General features: G+C 41.2%; 2 protein-coding genes across 4 annotated transcripts in view; both read left to right on the top strand.

Annotated features, from left to right (window-relative positions):
• TMEFF1 (transmembrane protein with EGF like and two follistatin like domains 1) overlaps window positions 1-4,406 on the top strand; it is a 123,651-nt gene extending 119,245 nt beyond the window's left edge. Inside the window, exons 9-10 of the mRNA XM_069852988.1 lie at window positions 444-602; window positions 3,441-4,406. Coding sequence (XP_069709089.1) covers window positions 444-602; window positions 3,441-3,525 — 244 coding nt within the window. The 3' untranslated portion in view covers window positions 3,526-4,406. The remainder of the gene's footprint in view (window positions 1-443; window positions 603-3,440) is intronic.
• A 140-nt stretch (window positions 4,407-4,546) lies between these two features.
• On the top strand, window positions 4,547-20,795 carry CAVIN4 (caveolae associated protein 4). Of its 3 annotated transcripts, none has more exons than XR_011337147.1 (3): window positions 4,547-5,599; window positions 17,695-18,404; window positions 20,651-20,795. XR_011337147.1 is itself a non-coding variant. In XM_069853346.1 (2 exons), exons 1-2 carry the CDS (start codon window positions 5,189-5,191, stop codon window positions 18,349-18,351), a joined length of 1,068 nt encoding a protein of 355 aa, XP_069709447.1. In that variant the 5' UTR covers window positions 4,547-5,188; the 3' UTR covers window positions 18,352-20,795. The 3 variants fall into 3 exon arrangements, 1 of the variants encoding a protein (XP_069709447.1); XR_011337146.1 differs by having other exon boundaries at window positions 17,695-18,998; XM_069853346.1 differs by having other exon boundaries at window positions 17,695-20,795.
• Window positions 20,796-21,393: the final 598 nt, after the last annotated feature.

The following is a 21,393-nucleotide window of genomic DNA, read 5'->3' as shown; positions in this document are numbered from 1 at the left end:
CCGCATTTTTCAAGGATTCTCTTCCTCTTTGACCCTTATCTCCCCATGCTGACATTGTAGGCGAGTAAAAATACTCACGTTGTGTTTCATGAGCGTGCTCTTAGGTGTTTCATTTAGCCTTACCTACTTGTTTCCCCTTGTTGCTTTATTCTTTTTAAATATTGCCCCAATATAATAGCAACTCCACACATTTATTTTCCCAGATCAGGGCCTTCACCACGCTGGTGTGTTTTCAGAGAGGCCACTAGTAACCCTACCCAGGAAAGCAGAGCACACTTACTCTGTCTCTTCTCTTGCCGCAGAAATCCAAAGCATTGCCACACCTCCACCTCCTCACCAGCTCTTTCTCAGCTAGGGGTGCATTGGATTCCTTATTTCATTTGCTGAATAACTGGACTGTTGTCAAATGACAAATTCCATTAACTATTCCTTTTCTTTTTCAGGTGTGAATCAGGATATACTGGACAGCACTGTGAAAAGACAGACTTTAGTATTCTTTATGTTGTCCCAAGTAGACAAAAGCTTACGCATGTCCTTATTGCAGCAATAATTGGAGCTGTACAAATTGCCATTATAGTTGCAATTGTCATGTGCATAACAAGGTAGGTAAATGCAAAAGCAGTGAAATATTACATATTGCATAGATATATTTTTCTGTGTTTAAATATTTGACCCCCCAGATTTTATATGCTTTAACATATATACTAAAATACCCACGTAAAAAATAACAAATTACTGAAGTGGAATAGTTATGTTACATCCTGTTCTCCCCCCACCCCCACCCTGCAACCATAAATATGTTTAAATTCACAAACCACCAGTAACCACTCTCAATTCCCAGATCAAATACCCAGCAGAGCAGATCAGCCTTGAAACACATCCCAAAGGTCAGCTACTGTGTTAGACCTTCACTGGAGTTATTCAAGCATTGCTGATATCTTACAGAAGCTATGATGCCCCCCCCTCTCATCCAGTGCAACCAGAGAGGTTGACAAGATGCTGTTCCCTGCAGTGCTGCTGTAAATGCTGTTACACAGAGAGAGAGGTATCCCTCACACCATAGATATTTTCTGAAAATTTATGTGCATGGGAACCTATTTTATGAAATGTGAAGATGCATAAGCACAGTTTCTGGGTTGTCTCATCTCACCCTGTATGAAAACTGAGATGAGAGCCATGCATCTTTTTGATCACAAAAGATTCAGTTTCATAGAATAATAGAATCATAGGATGATTTGAGTTGGAAGAGACCTTAAGGATCATCTGGTTCCAAGCCCCCTACCATGGGAGAGAACACCTTCAACTTGGCCACGTTGCTCAAAACCTCATCCAGCCTGGCCTGGAACACTTCCAGGGATGGGGCATCCACAACTGCTCTGAGCTACCTGTTCCTGTGCCTCACCATCTTCACAGTAGAAGATGACTTCCTTTTATCTAATTTAAATCTATCCCTTGTCCTATCACTGTATGGCCTCATAAAAAGTCCTTCTTGAGCTTTTTTCTAGGCCCCCTTTATATACTGGAAAGCTGCTATAAGGTCTTCCTGGAGTCATCTCTTCTCCAGGCTGAACAAGCCCAACTCTCTCAGCTTGTTTTCTTAGGAGAGGTGTTCAGGTCCTCTAATGGTCCTCCTCTTCTTCATGGGTCTTTGTAGCCCCCCTCTGCGCTCACTGCTACAGGTCCATATCCTTCTTATGCTGGAGGCCCCAGAGCTGGATTCAGTACTCCAGGTGGGGTCTCATGAGAGTCGAGTAGAGAGAGAGAGTCACCTTCCTCGACCTGCTGGCCATGCTTCTTTTGATGCGGCCCAAGATATGGTTGTCTTCCTGGTCTGCAAGTACACATCACCAGCTCATGTTGAGCTTCTCATCAACCACCAGCCCCAAGTCCTTCTCTTCAGGGCTACTCTTAATTCATCCTCCACTCAGCCTATATTTATGCTTGATATTGCTCCAGCCCATGCACAGGACCTTGCATTTGGCCTTATTGAACTTCATGAGGTTTGCATGGGCCCATCTCTCAAGCCTGCTAAGATCCCTCTGGATGGCGTCCCTTCCCTCCAGCACACTGACTGCACAACGCAGCTTGGGAAATTTGCTGAGGGTGCATTCAATCCCACTGTCTACATCCCCAACAAAGTTGATAAACAGCACCAGTCCCAAAACCAACCCCTGCGGAGTGACATATGTCACTGGTCTCTGCTCAGTCATTGAGCCATTGACCACAACTGTTTGAGTGCAACCATCCAGGCAATTCCTTATCTACTGAGTGGTCCATCCATGTATCTCCAATTTGGAGACAAGGATGTCGGGGGACAATGTTTTGTTTGTACAAACCCAGGTAGGATGACATCAGTTACTCTCCCCTTATCTGCCAGTGCAGTATAAGGGACTTGAAACCAATGAGGACTGAGGGTTCTAAGCTAGATTAAGGATGACTTAGTATAGGTGCATGAAGCATCTAAGTCCTACCTCTGAGCATCATGCCACGCTTTGCCTTTTCCTCCTTGACTTATCCTTCACTTTTATCACTTTTTCAGCTCCACTTACATCACACCATAAACCTTTCTGCTACTGTATTTAGCGTGTGGGTTCCCAGGAGTGACAGCCCTATGGACAAACAGTATTGCCCTCCTTCCCTGTCCAGCTTGTAAGGTTCAATGCAGTGGGTATAACTACGCATATCTGACACTTTCTGCCTGTGTAAATGTTATTTGTAACATTTTTATTTGGTTGAAGCAGTTGATGTCATCGCTCTTTTAACAAACACCCTGCTGGCAAGATTACTGGCACGGAAGGCTTTGTTCCAGCCTCCCATGTCTTTCACCCTCCCTATGACTGAACCCTAGCTCGCAATCCCTCAGGACCAGGCTGTCCTGCTGGGTCTCAGCAAGACTGCTCCATCATGCATTGCCTGACAGGCGAAGTCCCATCCTGTTCAGAATTACTGTTTCCTGTCAATCTTTCCTTAGTTGCGTGCCGATCTCCAGGAAAGGGATTACCTAGGTCACTCCACAGAGAGATTCTAGCTGGGCTTTGCCTTGGGAGCTCTTGTGAGCAGCAGGGCACTTGGAGGTCCAGTGCTTCAAAAGGCTGATTGATTCTGTCTTTCTTTCCACTGGATTTTAAGTATGAAATAAGTATAAAGTAAAGCCAATGCAATTATTCATCATAGCATGTGTTTCGCTGGATCGAGGCTGAAGGATGTAGCTCCTTCAGGTTCAAGCAGAACTCCCTTCTGAGTGGTCTGGGATCCCATGGACGTTCCCGGGAGACAGCCCAGGACTGAAGAGCAGGAGTATTCCCCCAGTCAGCATAGCTCAAAGACCTCTTTTGCTGTTGTTGGATACAGAAAATTACCTTGATGTGTTATTGCTATGTTTAGTTTTACTTGGCATATATAAAAGCAGCCTTCCTTTTTCTTTCTTTTTTTTTTAACAGAAAATGCCCCAAAAACAATAGAGGACGTCGGCAGAAGCAAAACTTAGGCCATTTTACTTCAGATACATCATCCAGAATGGTTTAACTTAGTGATTTTTATACCTACATTGACCATGTGATGTACATTTTTATTATATCTTTTTTTAAAGAATGGAAATATTTATTTCAGAGGCCTTATTTTTGAACATTTTTAGTGTAACAATGTTGGTCTGTATTCTGAAAGCATCAGCTCTAACAGCTATGGACTGTTTTAGTAACTTTACTTTTATGTTTTTTGAATACAGTAGTTAATTTTCTGTATCTGTATCACATGGTTATATAATAGACTTGTGCTTTTATTCATGGAATGTAATATTTTTGGGAACACAGGTTTATTCAGCAATGGTTGTAGATCTAAAAAAAACCCCAACAAACCAACAAAAAAGCCCACATTACCTAGCAAACAAGGCATGAACTAAAGGTAAAAATGTTTACAGCTTACTTTTCTTATGAGAAACTAGAAAACACTGTGTTTAAATACGGTAGATATTTAAATGTTTTTGGAAGTTAGTAACTGTTTTTTTAGACACTGCCTATCGCATGAACTGTGAAGCTGTGTGCTGTGCGTAGTTGTAACATATTTATAAAATGTGTGGGTTGGGCTAAGCACTGCCATCTTCATAAATAACTCCAACAGTTTATTTTTAAAGAGGAAAATTATAAATTTCATAATTTGGGATGTTACCTGGGAAAGCAGATGGCACAGGTCCAAAAGAAGTAGGTCTTAGTAGATTTAGGTATTGTAAAAATTGGTGTTGAATAATTGAACACAAATAATTGGAATAAAGCCTACTTTACCACTGTTAAAGCTGTTTTAATACTTCTTAAACTTTTTTAAAGGAAATTCATGTTTTAACACCTACAATACAGATTGTATAGTGTTTGTGATTAAAATAAAAAAAAATAATAAAAGTGAATTAATTACTAGTGCTCTTGTATAAAGTATTTTCAAGAGCTAAAGAAGTCCATCCGAATTAGTCTGCTGGTCATAGTTATATTAATAGACTGTTAGTTGTCGTTTGAAAGATCCCGAGATAAAGTGTGAATAGGATGTGTTCAGCTGTTTTAACATGTAGTTTAGGCTTTCAGAATTTTGCATGTAGGATTTAGTAATTTGTTCAATAAAAACAAAAAAAAAATGCTTTCAACATTTTGAACTGGAAAAGCATGTCACAATACAACGTTTTCACTATATTGCCTCTGGTTTAGTGTGTTTATTTGTAACCCCATGTGGCAATCACAACACGCTGAAGACCTGAAGTTGTTTTGCTGGAAAAAACAACCCTGTTCGTTTTCCTCACCGCTCTTTGAATTCCCTCGGAGGAAAACACTCCACTAACATGAAAACAAAAGTAGATCGTTAAAAATATGCAAGTTTGCTTTCCTGCTTAATTAGTAAGTTGCTTAACTTTCCTGGATTAACACTAATAACTTCATCAGTACAGAAGCGTGACCCTTTAAACGTATGTTCCTTTCCAGACATTGCTTCCTAATTTTAGGGGTTTCATGTTGCTGAAAGTATCCGAACAATCATGTGTGGACATTTTGTAGTCAGAAGTATTTGAGCGAGCTCCAGGAGGGGAGTTTCACGCCCTACTTTGAACATCGCCAGGGCCAGCTGTCACCCTGGCTCCCTGCGGCAGCGCCAGAATCGTTCTGGCAGGATCACCTAAACTTCGCTTCCCACCGTCCCGGCTGAAGGAGGCAAAATGGATCACCACGAAATCACCCTGGAGGCTGACAAAACCCACCAAAATCGGCTCTCCAGCGTCACTGAGGAGGAAGAGGAACAAGATGCAGCTTACACAATTGTGACCGTCCTGGACAAAGTGGCCAACATCGTGGACAGCGTGCAGGCGAGCCAGAAGAGGATAGAGGAGAGGCACAGGGAGATGGAAAATGCCATCAAGACCATACAGATTGACATTTTAAAGCTTGCTCAGGCTCACGGCAACACAGGCTACACCGTGAACAAGTTACTGGAGAAAACCCACAAAGTCAGCTCCACTATGAAGGAGGTGCGGGCACGTGTGGAGAGGCAGAGCGCCAGCGTGCGGAAGGTGGAAGCTAAACAAGAGGAGATGCTGAAGAAAAACAAATTCCGGGTCGTAATCTATCAGGTAACCATGAACCTCGTTTCTTATAGCACTGTCATTGTGCCACCGCCTTGGTGGCTGCTGGTAGGCACTGGTTAAATGAACCAAAAGACGCTGCCTTTCCACCACGAGAGTTGTTTTATGCTTTCTTTAACACTGAGTTGTGCTCCGCAGTGCCTTTCAGCATGAACCTACTGACGGCAGCACACAGGTCTATTATTAGCATTGGTAGGTTCCTGAGCCAGTCCTGTAAGATTAACTGCAGATCAGCAAGGACTATTTGTTGCCTCTCTGAAAGGTAATATGAGGTTGGCCCTGTAAATCTTGTCATACAAACCATGCCTGACATTCATCCCTGTTATTTTTTTCACCGTATTTGGTAGCAGTCCAAATAGAAAAAGTGCTTGGAGGCTCCCTGGAATACAGATTTTTCTGATAACATTAATTTCAATCCACATGGTTTATTTAATTTGCAGGATTACCTGCGCTTTTGTAGTACTGTCAAACTGGGGCTTTTTTCATTGTCTCAGTCTATAGCAGTTTTCACACAAACTGAAGCTTGCACCCACAAACCCTTCGTGACAGCAAATAGTCCTTTGCGTGCTCTGCTTCAGAAATGGTTTAGCACAGCACTGTTCTTCCAATCATATTGGGCAAGCAAGTCAGACATTTTCTTTTATCGTCCTCGTTCTCGGATGTTCATTTGTTCTTATAAATAATTGTGTTTGAAGAGAAGTTTCATGACATGGTGTCATCTTGCTTACATCTGTACAAACAGACAGTGCAGGCAGTTCATGGAGTCTCTCAGTTCCTGTGGGTGCTGTGAAACCCATTAGTTTAATGGCCTGATCCTGCATTTGCTGAGACTTCCCAGTTCTCCGAGTCAATAGAAAGTAAGAGTGTTTAATCTTCTGCCAGAAGCAAAGTTGCTCCTTCGTACCAGCAAGTCCCCGAAGCCTCCTTCAATGAGTCGTATTCATTGTTGGGCGTTCTTGAAAATGCCCTCCTGAGCAAAACAATGTGCCCCATCGCCCAGCCGCACGCCCTGGTCTCGCGTCTGTTTGTGCATAAATAACATCACTTGCAATGAATGGAGTTGCGTGTTTCTCTGTGTATATTCACCACTGCATACAGCTGACATTCTTCTGCGTAATTGAGCTTTCTTAACTACTTTTTTTTCCTACTACTCGGAAAAAAAACCTAAAAAACCAAAAAGAGTAAAAGAGTGAAGGTAGGAAATGTTACCTCTTTAATGTTACGTTAATAATTTTCTGACTGGATGACTTGCTATGGATATTCAGAAGGAAACATGGGCACGATTTTGCCTATTATTACAATTATTATTCTATCATGATGGAAGAGAAAACAGGCACTTTCACTTTTTCCTTGCAAATAATTTCCCAGCTAAAAGTAACAAATATCTCTGCCTCCCCTGGCTAATGGCGTAATTCCATTTCATTGATGGGCCTTATCCATAACCATCGTAACAGAATCAATGCTTTGAAAATATTTGTTCTTAAATCAGTATTCATAACATAATGTAATTTTTTTTCTCCTGGCAAGACATGAGTTGTTGCTTATTTAAAAATGTAGTAAAATATGGTAAAAATGGATTTATATATGCCTATAAGGAAGAGATGTTTCTATTTTCAGATATTCATACAATAGGTGGCTCTCACAATGTGCCCTTTCTCTAAGAATCACCTTCAATGGGAGTTTCTGAACTCTCTGCTGGTTTTGCTGGGCAAGAATCACCTGCGCTCCGTTCTGTGTGTTTAATTTTAGGTGGTACTTTTCAGGAAGGGAAACAGCATTTTTGACGGGTGCCTTTCAAGCTCCCTCTTCCTACAGTAGTTGAGAACTGCCAGCCTCTCGCGCCGAGGAGGAGCGGATACGCTCATCCCTCTAGGTTCCTACAGTTAACACTTTTCTGGAGGGTGACGCCTGCATTGCTCCACAAAACCTGCAACATACGAAGTAGCTAAGAACGTGCTGAAGCTTTAAGGCACAGGTACACTTCTCAAAGTCTTTTTCACACTAACAGAGGGATTTTTCACGCTGTGGGTTTACACTGGTGTAGGGATACTGCTGGTGGACCAAAACCTGAATGACTGAGGCTTGGCTACAGTGAGTGGGAGCCTGTTAATAGCTACCAAATCAGCGTGCTGCCTTCACTATATTTTACAAATGGGGTGTAACCAAGTTGTTTACTTGGTGCCTGTGAGTGACAGCTCATCTGTAGTGAGATTTTTTTTTCTGATGAACCATTTGGGACATAGTGATGGAGCCAGTGACTTGTGTGCAGCGGGGATCGAATGCTCTGTGGGTGACAGCACATGGGCTTTAGTTTTAACTTTTGCCAGGATGTTGGCGTATGAGGATAAGGGAAACACCAATTAAATCCTGAAGATTTTCTTTCAAGTGGATAGCTTTGATCTTATTGATAGGAGTAGCAGGTTGAAAAGGATCACTGGCTGGGGCAGATTGTCCCAGGAGATCTCAACCATGATAAAAAGAGTTGGCAATATCCCCACATTAAAAAGAGACAAAGTGATCATCCATGAGCATAATGATGAGGGAAATGGAGAGCATTCATTTTTAAAAGGCCATGTGGTTGAGGAAGAGATTTGGTAGCAGGCAGCTCTCCTCCCCGGCTGACTGCAGGATTAAAAATGCAAGGTTACTTCAGAGTTTCTAGTGAGGTCTTTGCCTGTGGAGTGCTACGTGCCCTAAGGGTATAGCGGGGAATGCAAAGTACATTATGGGTTGTGCAGGTCACTGTTCTCTTCTGTTCAGGTTCGGATGAATAACCGGCTGTGAGAGCTCTCATTTCTGTGTAGCCAAAGAGTATCTAAAAATTCTGGCTAAATTATTCAGAAATTAAAGCGGATTTTTTTTTTTTTTTTTTTTAATCCTGAAAGAACTTATTTCTTTTGCTTTTCTGCATGTTCTGCAAGTCCCTCTTTGAATGTGAGCGCACAGGCAGCAGAAAGTCCATGTTACAGTTACTGGGCTCTTTTCTATTACTTTACCTAAGCACCTTAAACAAGAGATACATGCATTTGTTTCACTCACTGCTGACTGACATTTAAAATTAGTGGACAGTCACAGTGGACATACTAGAAATGAAGTAATGTTATGGCTTGACTGGCCTGCACAACCATGTTGCAGCTGATCTGTTTGCCCTGCGTGGACACACGAGGGGAGACCAGCAGAAGCAGCTTTCCATATGCCACTCATTTTATGCAGAAATAAATTAAAAACTAAGTGGCTTTTCCTGGCCACTGTCCATCTGCAGCATAATGACTTGGACAGTAAAAATTTTGAGATCAAGACGGGGACCATAATTTGAAAATCTGAATTGGAAACACTTCCATCTGAAGTGGCACTAAAAGTCAGAGTGTCACAGACTCACTGTCCATCAGCACAGAGTTTTAATTACAGCTATGCTGAGAGAAAACTGTGAGAATAATCATGACATGAAAGAGAGCTAATATAACACTTGTGTTTAAAAGAAGACAAAGGAAATGATGTGAACCATCGCCGTTCATAAGGATGGTGGGCTCAGCAAAGAATCATTAGTACCATGGAGTTAAAAAGCAGGTTGTGCTAGGTAACTCATACTTGATCATTTTTCTGCTTCACAGAAATATGAGATATCTTATCTTTTCTCACCATATACCCAATACCTTACTTCATAACAGATAATCTGGAAAAACAACAGATGACAGTGGATTGTGTTGAACTGGAAAGTGAGGCTTGTGATGGCTTTCTAAAAGGGTTTGCTTCTAAGAGTTTGTCAACTCTCTGCAATTTTCATTAGAGATCTTGGCAGAGAGAAAGGTGCGGGTACTAATAAAATATGCTCAAAATGAGGAGCCATCAGTCCAGAAGAAGAAATATAGACAAGAAACCAAATCATATTCAGAGCTGAGGTAACGCTAATCCAAGTGTACGCAGTGTCAGTTCCTGTACTTAGCAGAAGCCCTTGTTGTTAGTTTGTCTTCTAAGGGTCGTGGTTTGGAAAGGCTGGAAAAATGGTGTATTCATTGCTCACAAGATGACTGAGAGCCCACTTGATTTTGTGGCTCTTAAAGGAAAGGGAAACGTGGGCATGAAAGGCAAGACAATTCCAGAAGTGATAGAGAGATGCCCTGGTCCAAACCACTTGAGAGCAAACCTGGACTCTTAGGTTCAGCTCTGATCACCTCTCTTAAAGCAAGTTGTGTTCCAACTGAATAGGTTTGGAAAACAGCTACCAGGCTGATCAGAGCAATGAGAAGCCCTGGGATGTGAGAGGACACTAGGAGGGCTAAACCAGCAAGAAAAGAGGCTTTTATACATACATTGGGGTGTGGATACGGAGTCCAGTAAAGAACCGTCTGCAAAAAGAAGAAATGGATGTAAACTGTCCATGAGTAATTTCAGGTCAGAAACCAGAAATGGATTCTTAGTCCCAGGGACAAGAGGGTCCGGACAGAGCCTTCTGTTAGAACCCATGGGAGAGAAGAAAACATAAACTGATATTACAGTGGAGTCTGAAAACTTAATGGAAAAAATATAGTTTGGGTTGACTACCTGGGACAGCAGGACGCTGGCCTCTGACACTGCAACCTCAGCGGCCCAGTGACACAAGGCCTTTGGAATCTTCTGGTAGAAGCATTATAAATATTTTTACAGCTGGGAAAGGTAATTGCATTCACTGAGATGACAGAGAATAGCAGAAGGCTAACGGTGTCAGAAAGTGTAGCAAGAGTCCTTTGTTTGCAGTATCAAGCCTGGTCCTCGTTGAAAGCAGCGAGCTGGCCCTGTGTTGCTCCTTCCTAAAAACCACAGGTTGAAATCACTCTCAACCAGCTAAAGAAAAATTATATTTCTAGGGATGCATTCAAAAGGAAAGAGGATAAAGGAAAATAGTATTTTTTTTAAAAAGCAGCTACTGGGCTGTTTCTGTGTTTCTAAAATGAAATCGGTAGCATATTTTACAGAGCTGTGTTCCTAGCAGATTATAAATTTAACAATCCACCAGTAGATTATAAACTTGATACTGCACCATTTGATGTGGGGTAAGTGAGGAGTTTGTGAAAGTTTGATAGGAATGGTTGGACTCGATGATCCGGTGGGTCTCTTCCAGCCTGGTTATTCTATGATTCTATGAGTCCTCAGACGTGCTCCTTTGTGGCAACCCCCACAAAGGGCAGGCAGGCATCTCTTCAGAGCTGCCATTGATTTTTCTCCACCTATTGATGATGAGTGGTGGAAACAGCCGATCTTAATTTCCATTTGCGCTGGATGCAGTTTTTCTGGGCTTTGCTTGTGGTTGGCTGCAAGCAAGCACAGACATGAGGAATACGTGAAGTTATTAGCATCAAGTTCAGGATCTGGGACAGATTCATCTTGCCAGGCATTAGGCATCAGTAATGCAGACGTTTGGCCAAATTGTCCATTTGTTGTAGACACCTACATATGGACACAGTTTCTACTTTATCTGTTTTTCAACTCCTTTGAGTTGAAAGGTTGTCCAGAAATGATTTCATACGGAGACACGGTTGCTTGAGTTGATGAGTTCAGCAACTCACGACTGGTTAGGTTTCTCTTGTACTTGAAAGCACTTCCCTGTGCTAGCAAGCTTGCAAGAGCAGTCACCTTGTGAGGAATGAATGAATCAAAATATTAGTGAATATTATTTTTTTTCTCTTATCGCATTTTCTCTTATCTCTTATCTTTTCCCTCTTTCTTCTCCACCAACAAAGGATTGGTATCTACAGATAAATTGGAAGTCTGCAAACCTGCAGACTGAGCTGCAGAGCTATTCCCTAGGCTAGCTCTGTAAAACAATAGCAAAGCAAAGTAAGTGTGAAGCTTTAATTTTCCCCTGGAGCTGCAGTAGGTCTTTTTATGCAGCTTGTGGTGGCCTGGAGCCAAGGGCTTCTCTGAGCGCTGCTGGATAACTGGGTAAGGCTTGTGGTCTGTAGCTTGCTGCAGTCAGATGATGAGAGAACAAGCTCCGTTTCTTTATAGTCATTGTATACACCTGGTTCAATTGATTAATTTCTGTCAGAATTTAAAGAAAAAGAATGCGTATTAGGATTCACAAAAGAGAAATGAGGGAGGCTGACTGCTCTGGCCAACCTGCTTTTTCATTATGTAAAAATAAGTCTAAATACAAGCAACAGCACTTGGCCGTATAGTCTTATGTGCTGAAGTGTTTATTGTCTATCTACTTTACTTGAACGAATCCCTTAGGTCCCTTTCATAATAATCCTATTTCTTTCTCATCTGAGCAACTTTTTGGCCCGAAAGTAGAGATTTTGAAATGGCATATTTGCACAAAACAATGAAGGGATCACTCGAGATTTATAAAGCTTCACTCTTGACTGTTAAAATATGAGTAAAAGGACTGAATGATTTGTAATTGGTTATTCATCAGCTGTTTCCTATTGATTTAGAGCGCGATTTCAAGGAGATGTTTTAGCGATTTCCTTCGGCTGCCAGTCTGAATAACAAATCATTCATTTAACATGCAGGATTTTACAGGATTTCTTTAAAACATTTGTGGCAATGTATTTTCCTGCCCATAGGCTGCCAGTCGTTTGCATCACTGGTCGTCACAGTCACAGCAGCCGCACCAAACCGGGCGCTGGGTGCCCTCTGACCCTTCTGCTGCCTCGTGCTCCACTTCAGAATTGTCAGGTGATCACCAGTCCCTTCTGTGCTTATGTTAATCATCACCTGCATCTTCCCCGTCACACATCCCCCATGGCTGAAGGATTATTCACCATGACCTTTCCCAGTGCAACACAATAAATCCAAGTTATGTAGCTCCAGCTGTCTCTTCTCCCATCTTTGGCTGCGAGCGGTTTGTTTAGGAGCATTTTGAGTCTTGATTTATATAAATATATACACACACACTGTATATATATATATAAAATAAATTACTTTTTACATATATAACTTCATTTTAGCCTTGAGAAGAAAAGGCTGTGGGGAGACCTCATTGCTCTCTACAACTACCTGAAAGGAGGTTGTGGAGAGGAGGGAGCTGGCCTCTTCTCCCAAGTGACAGGGGACGGGACGTGAGGAAATGGCCTCAAGCTCCACCAGAGGACGTTCAGGCTCGATATTAGGAAAAAATTTTCACAGAAAGGGTCATTGGGCACTGGCAGAGGCTGCCCAGGGAGGGGGTTGAGTCACCTTCCCTGGAGGGGTTTAAACGACGGGTAGACGAGGTGCTCAGGGACATGGTTTAGTGGCAGATAGGGATGGTTGGACTCGATGATCCAAGAGGTCTTTTCCAGCCTGGTGATTCTATGATTATTTGGTCATTCTGTTTTTATCTGCTGTTGTGTTTTGTATTTTAAATTTTTTTTTCTGCTCAAGTTTTAATAGAAATTAGATAGTAGAGAGCTGATAAAGTTGCCTTTATTAAAGTTTGTTAAGAGTTACACTTTGAAGCCATTTGAAAAGAGAATGGAAAACTGATTTATAGTGTTTCTGGCATATACTTTACACATAAGACAATGTATTATCTTTTTGCCTTCTTGCTGATTCTAGAAGCCCAGTCTGGCTTTGAAATACAAACCCAAGATATGTGTGCAAAATACATGAAAAGGACAGGGGAACTAAAGCTCTTGAACAGGCCACACCAAATAAAATGCCTCAAGCTCCGCCAGGGGAGGTTTAGGCTGGACATTAGGAAAAAATTCTTTACAGAAAGGGTCATTGGGCACTGGCAGAGGCTGCCCAGGGAGGGGGTTGAGTCACCTTCCCTGGAGGGGTTTAAGGGATGGGAGGACGAGGTGCTGAGGGACATGGTTTAGTGTTTGATAGGAATGGTTGGACTCGATGATCAGGTGGGTCTCTTCCAACCTGGTTATTCTATGATTCTATAATATGTTTTATATATATATATATTATTTTTAAGTGACCTAGTAAAATTGTTCCTGAATCCAGTAGACTCTAAATTAGAAACACACCTTTTCTTAATGAATATATTACCATTAATGCTATTAATTGTTGATCCCATCTGCGCTTGCAAAGAGGAGTGGAGATTCTGCTAATAAGTTTGTGAGGGATTTTTATAATAACTTCTTCCCTTTGCTCAACAGCACCCTTGGTTTATTTGATTCTTATTCCAGCAACAAAGGAGAAAGGTGCTATTAGAACCAACCTGATCTTTGCGAGTACACAACTGCAGCAAAATACCTGAAACAGCACTAGACAATTTGCTGTGCCATTTCCCTTCTTTCCCTGTCCAGAGATGAGAAGAGCAGACTGTGCAGGCAGGGTCCCCTCACAAGAACCTTTGGACGCTCCTCAACTTAATGCTGCTAAAATCTCTGTTCTGGCACTGACACGAGTGCTTCTACCATTGCAGGGCACTGCCATCAAGTGCTTCCTTGATCTTAAGGTAGAAGGGACACAGTAGCTGCTTGTGTTCTTGCCATAGTATAGAGCAAGGCATTTATGAAGAAAGGCTAATCATTAGCCTTTCTTCATAAATGCCTTGCTATATTCTATGGAAGAAAAATGCTGCTACTGTGATCCCTTCTTTAAGATCAGGAGATGCTGGCAGTGCCTGCAAACTGGTCGTTGCCCTCGTGTCAGTGCAGAACAGAGATTTTTAGCAGCCAATTAAAAGTTTGAGGAGCGAAAGGTTCATGTGAGGGGGACAGCCTACATCTCTTCACAAATATTCTAATTATGAATTAAACTGATATGGGCTGACTTCGTATTAACCAATGGACAGACCATATGCCTGCACTCCTCCTTCCTCAAGAAATCAGGTTAAAAATACCTGACTCTTTGATATCATCTTTTACTTTGAAAAAATCTCCGGTCCTCAGTTTAGGTGAGCACTTGAAAATTTAGCTTAAACATCTTCCTTTACCTCACATGAAGTGGTGGTGGCCGATACAGCCTTTCCTAGCGAAATGCTTAAGCAGAATTTTAATTAAAAGTTTACAAGTAGCGTCATCAATCGCTCAACTCTCACCCTCCCTAAGATCAGGTTCCCCTAAGACCAGTCCCATCTGCTATTTAGCCAAGAAGGAAGCTGTCAACTCACTTAGAGCTCTGTCCTGTGCAAATGAAATCAGTAGGTATGTTCAGTCTTTACTTTTATTGAGTCCATAAATGAGCTGGCAGCTGTATGCTTTAACTCCCTCTATTTCCCACCTGGTGCTAAAACTTACTGTTCCTGCTTTAGGAAGGATGAGCTCCTACCTTCTCTCTACCCCACTGATATCTCATGATAAGAAGAAATACAGAAGGGCAGGAGAGAGAAAGGGAGCAGATGAGAAAACTCTCCTACTGAGCCTAAATCATTCATTTTTATTATGAACCCCCCCTAACAAACTAGCCAGTGCCAGTAATACTTTCCATTTTGCTAACTTCTTCCATCCAGAAATCCTCAGAGGAGATTGAAACTCACACTATATTTCAGCCTTGCTACATCTGATTCTGCAAGATGTGTGCAGAAACCAAGGGAAAAAAGAGAAAATCAGAGATTTGACAGAGATCATTCTCAGAGTCTGTAGCAGAATGAAAAACATTCCTTAGGACCTGCAGCTCTAGTTTCTGTGTCTTGTCTACAAGGCCTTTATCCCACATGTTATTGCTCGTAAGTCTTAATTGTAATACCTGTATGAAAGTTGAAACACTCTCTTCTTTAGGCGATAGACTGTACGGCTAAATAGAAGAAAAATAAGGCAAACGATTGTACAGAAGTACAGAAAATATTGTTCTTCTTCCAAAGAAAGACAGCCTAGATATTGGAGAGAAAATAGTCTCGCTCTGCCTTCTCTCTTTTTAATCTTCATGTGAACAGCGTGCCCTGCTCACCATATTGTATTCATTTCTGTGAGTATTGAAGTTTCAGAACAGTCATTCTGGAAGCATTTTTGCTACCATTTCAGCTGCAGGATTGGGCTATAATTTCCAAACTTTGAGGAATTATTATCCAGCTGTGTTTTAGTTCATTTTCAGAAAAGAAGAGATTATGTTTATATATAGAAGTCTTTATATAATTAATGTTAATTTGCACATGTTAATGAAGATGATTATTAGCAAGGCATTGTAGTTTTGTTCCTGCTGATTTTGACAGATGAGTTGAATAACATTCTGCAGAAATCAATGCAACAGAGCTCGTCCCTATTTTTCCAAAGCACTAACAACTGTATTACTAGAGGTTTTTTAATGAAGCAAAGGCAAGATGACAGCCTCTTAAATGGACTTAAATCTGCCAAATAGCTTATTGTATTTTATTTTACATATTGTCAGGACTCTGTAAAATAACATTAAACATGACTTGCTACTAATGAGTCACTACGGCAAATAATAGATGTCTTTTCAGCTGGATATTAGTTCACAGCAAAATATTGAGTAAGATTGACCCATTCTTCATGGGTTCACAACTACTAATCTCTCTCCTGTTCTCTGCATTAAGGCAATAAGACTAAGGGTAGAGGCCAGACTCTGTCATGCCTCAGAAATCAGCTAAGTAGTTAGTACTAATGGGAAACAGCTTAGAGAAGTTTTATTTAGCTGTTGTATCTGTCTGCACCCCTAAGTGTTGCTCCTCTTGGGTGAAGAGCACATTCACATGCACATAAATAGTAGGGAAGAAGGGGCTGGCATTGTCAACCTTGTACACTTACGGGTTTTCTATTCTGCATACACTAGTAGTCTTGGAGAGATGTGACGCAGTGACACTGAGCCACAAATTTATGATGTCCATGCAGATAGCAATTTGCCGATCAGAGAATCAACTGTCTTTGAAGGTTATCCATGTTCAGACAGATTGTACTACCGAATCCTTACATTACCACAGGCTTTCTTCATGTTTTTACGTGTCCTTAACCACTAAGTGATTCTCAGTAAATTATTTGTTTCCTGTGGACAGCCTTTGGAAGTCTTCTCTCTGTGTTCAATTTTAAGGTCTCCAGAAGTATTCCTTTGGAGGGGCTACATACATTCCAAGTGCTAAGCTACTTAGGATAGTCACCACTTCCATGCATGCAGGTAGTACCCGTAATATTCTGCCCCTCTACTCTGCTCTGGTGAGACCCCACCAGCACGGAAAAGATATGGATTTGTTGGAGTGGGTCCAGAGGAGGGCCAGCAAAATAATCAAAGGCCTGGAACACCTTCCCTGTGAAGAGAGGCTGAGGGTGGTGAAACATGGGAACAGGTAGATGCCCCATCCCTGGAAACATTCAAGGTGAGGTTGGGTGGAGCTCTGAGCAACCTGATGTAGTTGAAGATGTCCCTGCTCACTGCAGGGGCATTGGACTAGATGACCTTCACGGTCCCTTCCAATCCAAACCATCCTATGATTCCATGATTCTGTACTTATAACTATCTAATACCGCGTGCTCATACAGATCACTACAGGAGATAGAGGTGCTTGCTTGGGGGTCATTCATGTTTTTCCAGATGGAGTAAGTCAAGTTCATCTCAGCAGTGGTGCAGGTGCTGCGTGAATTGTATGAAACCAGCTTTAGCAAATAACATCTCATTCCTTTAATGACTTTGTTCCTTTGTTGGAGCCAGCACATGTAAGCTAATACGTTGGGGTTCATCCCCTTCTGCCCAGCAACAGAAATGTTTGCTGAGATCCAATTAGTCAAAAACATGTAATCGTCTTCATGGCAGTGAGAGGCTGAAGCTACTGGTGTCATTGAGGTGCTCTTGCTGGCACAAGCACAGAGGCCTATTTAGTATATAGGTTGTCTGCTTTTACTGCTGAGGAATAACAGATCTAGGTCCAATCTCTGAGAAGAAAATCAACTTCAAAAAACCCCCGATGAACTTGACAAATCTCCTCCAACAAGCATTAGGGGCCAGTAAAAGTAGGACGGTGGCATTCATTAACTTCAGGTAGAACCGCACTGACAAGAAATCTTTAACCAGGTATGATGTCTTTACAGAACTTGGCAAAGATTTCTTCTACTGTTTGTATTCTGTATAGATCACATATGACGGTACAAGCATTCCTTACTTTGTTACAATACTGTGTTTCGGTTAGCATTAATTAACTAGAAGCCAACAAACAAAATACTCGAATCACCATTCGTTTAGAATCTTGCTAGAAGATGACTCTCTGCTTTCATTCACAGGAGGAATCTGAGTGTCCTTCATCTCTCTCTGTTATCAAAGAGAGAACAGCAGCTGAAACTCTAGAGGATGATTTCTTCCCACCTGATGATCTCTCTTCCGATGAAGAATATTATATTGAAGAAAGCAAAGCAACCCAGTTCAAGAAATCAGGCATGAGGCGCATAGATGATATCAAAAAGGCATTTTCAAGGGAAAATATCCAAAAGACGAGACAAAATTTTGGCAAGAAGGTAAACAGGCTTCGAACTAGAATAGTGACCCCTGAGAGGAGAGAGAGGATCAGGCAGTCAGGAGAGAGACTGAAACAATCTGGGATAAGGATAAAGAAAACCATTTCACAAGCTGCCCCAACGAAGGAGACATTCAAGATCCATAAAAAAAATAAAGAACGAACAGGAGCCGAAGGTCAGGAGGGGATCCAGGAGGCTGGCGGGCACATTGCCTCTGAGCTCCCAGCAGCAGAGCCCTTCACTGAAGAAATCTCTTACACAGAAGTGATCACCAAGGTAAAGAAAGACAAGAATAACACAACAAGAGGTGCCTCCCAGTCAAGTGAAAAAGGAGTGACAATTCCAGAAGTCGTTCTTAAGCCAGAAGGAAAAGAAGGAGGAGGAGGTGATGATGTCCCTTTGCTAGACTTAAAGCAATCGGCATAAGGAATCAATTAGCAAACACACCGAACTTTTCTTACTGCACAAGAGAGAACACAGTATGTATTCACTGAGCTTTAGGAAAATGTTTGAATTTGTGTTATAGCACAAAACCTGTGTTGCTGGTGTTCTATCATTTACATGGGGTCTGTAGCGTTGTCTTCCTGACAAAAGCCAAGCCATGCAAATGGAACGAAGGGACTCCCCCTCCGTCCGGGAAATGTGCTGACAGCCACCGTTAACCCAAATGGAACTTGCACATCAAAGGGAGATGGAACTCTGCTGTATTTTCAATATTGATTTAGTACTCGCTTTAAAGCCTGATCACTCTCTTTAGTTTTATATATCACAGTATAAATTTTTTCCCATTATCTTCTAGTGACTCCATTAATCAAAAAACAATAACAAAGCTATTGGTTCATATTTGCAAAAGGAAGAACTATGGGAAATGTCCATTTGGCTATACAAATCTTTTCATCTAAGGGCTCCCAGTGAAACAGCAGGAGGAAATTCCTGCTTTGTCCAGGGTGTGACAAAATATGGCAGGAATTATAGGTTTTTGAGTAAATTGTGCTGCTTCTCAGTGGAAGAGAGAAGCTCCTGAAATGACAAAGATTATTTACAGAGTTCAGGAAGAAGAAGGTTTGATGCACGTAAGCAATGCCTTTTTTCATTTATGAAGTAGGAATAGAAACGCAGAATACATTAAAAATGGGACAGCAGGAGGGGAAAAAAATGAGGTAATGTATTTGTGCTTTGGAGAGATGTGATTGTGAGAAAGGCAAGGGCCTGAAGTGGTAAAAAAGGAATGAGATTAGTGCATGGATTCTGGATAAATAGAGGGAAAAAAAGTAGAATATTGTAACTGAAGTTTCCTTGAGATCTTTAAAGAATTGTTACTCTTGTCCAGAGGATCATAAGGCTCGTTAATATACCTGACCAGACAAGGGAATTATTTTGTTTTCCATTCTCTGTGCTTTTTCTAAGCTTCACTGCAATTAAAATCTGTTCTGCAAAGCTGCTGAAGTACAGGGCCAATCCATAACCCAATTCTTTGTTTCCTATCATCATTGTTATCGACCAGCCACGGCCTCAGGGATTATGACAGACACCCTTTGGAGTATGGAATGCTGTTTATTTGCAACACTCACGAGCTAGTGCCCTGACATCAGATATGTTTGTAAACACAACCGCTACGCTGACATGGGGTGCAGAACTGTACTCCTCTCTTCATTCTCAAATGGAGTTGCCTTCAACACACTTATCGAAAGCAATGTTAGTCATTATTATCTGTGTGAAACTTGTACAATATTGCCGAAAGCTGTATGATTGTATTTAATATCTCAAATTCATTTTAACTGCAGAGCATAACTTGGTTATCTATATACATGGTTTGAGGACTCCCAGCTAATTGTCAATCTATAATTTAAATATACTTAGTTTGATTTCAAATATTCTGCTTGCCAGTTCTTTCATTTAGTCTGGTGTACATCACATTTGAACTGCAACAGCTCTAGCAATAGTAATTAGGGAACACGGGTTGGGGAAGGTCAACGTTCTACTATGTCAGTGACATTTCAAATCAAATTAACGTTGTCAGATTGAAAGCAGCAACCCCACTGAATGGAAGAGCAGGATAGGGCAAGAGAGGGAGAGACACTTCTTTCAACAGTAAATTGTACATCTCTACTGCACTGTAATTGCACGCAAAAAAAAAGAAAACAGGTTTTGCCTATAGGGTAGATTGGAGGTTTTGGTTGGTTGGTTTTTTTGCTAGTTATAGGAAGGCTTTCTGGAACAAGGCAACTGTATGTTCTTTTCCAGCTCTGTATAAAACTAGTTACCTTCAGTGAAATACTGTATGTTTTGTCTGGTATTTCTGTAATATGGGCTGCATTCTGTTCTGCAAGATTTGACATTTTCCTAAACTGACAAATAGGGTTCAGTTATTGAAATGAAAATGCCAAAGTTCAAAGAAGCTATTGCTTTGCATTTTTACACAGAAGAATACTAAGTGCTAGGACATGATTGCCTATAGATTTTTCTTTATATAGCATTTTATTTTCTCATTTTACTTGACAAAGAAAGGAAGTGGTGCTGTTTCCATGGAGCTTATCATGTAGTGCGGCACATAACCTCTATCAAATATGTATTTTTTTTAATGTTTACTTCTCACTTAAATTGTTAAGAGCATGATGTGTTTGCATAGAAAGTAGTAAGTTCTTTAGCTGTGTGAAGTATTCAATATACGCTCTTCAATTTAAGTTGTTATCAAAACTAATTTACTGCATATCCCCTCATACAGGTAGAGGATGAGGAGAGTTACAACCTCAGTTTCTATACCACAGCATAGCATTTTCCTGCTTGAAGTCCCTGTTACCTTTTTCATAATTTCAATGAACTTGAAGCCAAATTCTTCACCCTTGTCGGAAATAAAATTGTCAATGAAATCAGTTGACGTACAGCTGTACCGCAAGGAGGCCTGGTGTATATTTTTTGAACAGGTGGTTTCACTTGGTAAAATAATCTCGTCGGCACTGAATGTGAAACAAATGCTGCTCCAAGCTCAGTGGGAGAAAGGGACCCTGGCCCTGTCTGTTATGTTTTCCAAGAACAAATCTGGCACTTCCTGCTTGGTTGTAGGTGGGAGTGTGAATAGCAAACTTCCTCACAGAAACAGCCCTGCAACTGCTAACTGCAAAGTAAAACTTGTTATGGGAAAGGATGAAATCCTTTCTTAGACACTAGCTGAAAAGAAATGGAAGCGTTTATACAAAATCGAAAGTGTTTACAAGGAAAAAAAAAGTTAAGAAAGCACTTACTGCAAATTCTTCTTTCACAACATTCGACAGCAATTTCTTTTGCTTTGAATTGGTGAAAAAAACCAAACACATTTTCTGCCAATAGGTATCTGTCTATTAAAAGAGAAGCAGCAATCACCCTCCAGTTACAGGTTAGACAGCAATGGCAGTAATAGAGAAAAATTACTTCTTTTGCAAGTAAATATACAATCTACTCCCAGATATATGACCTGTGTGTCTTTTTTTT

Source organism: Phaenicophaeus curvirostris, chromosome 3 (assembly GCF_032191515.1).
Source record: "Phaenicophaeus curvirostris isolate KB17595 chromosome 3, BPBGC_Pcur_1.0, whole genome shotgun sequence".
Taxonomy (NCBI): Eukaryota; Metazoa; Chordata; class Aves; order Cuculiformes; family Cuculidae; genus Phaenicophaeus; species Phaenicophaeus curvirostris.
Note: the sequence above shows the minus strand (reverse complement) of the source record. Positions and strands in the feature narration are given on the sequence as shown.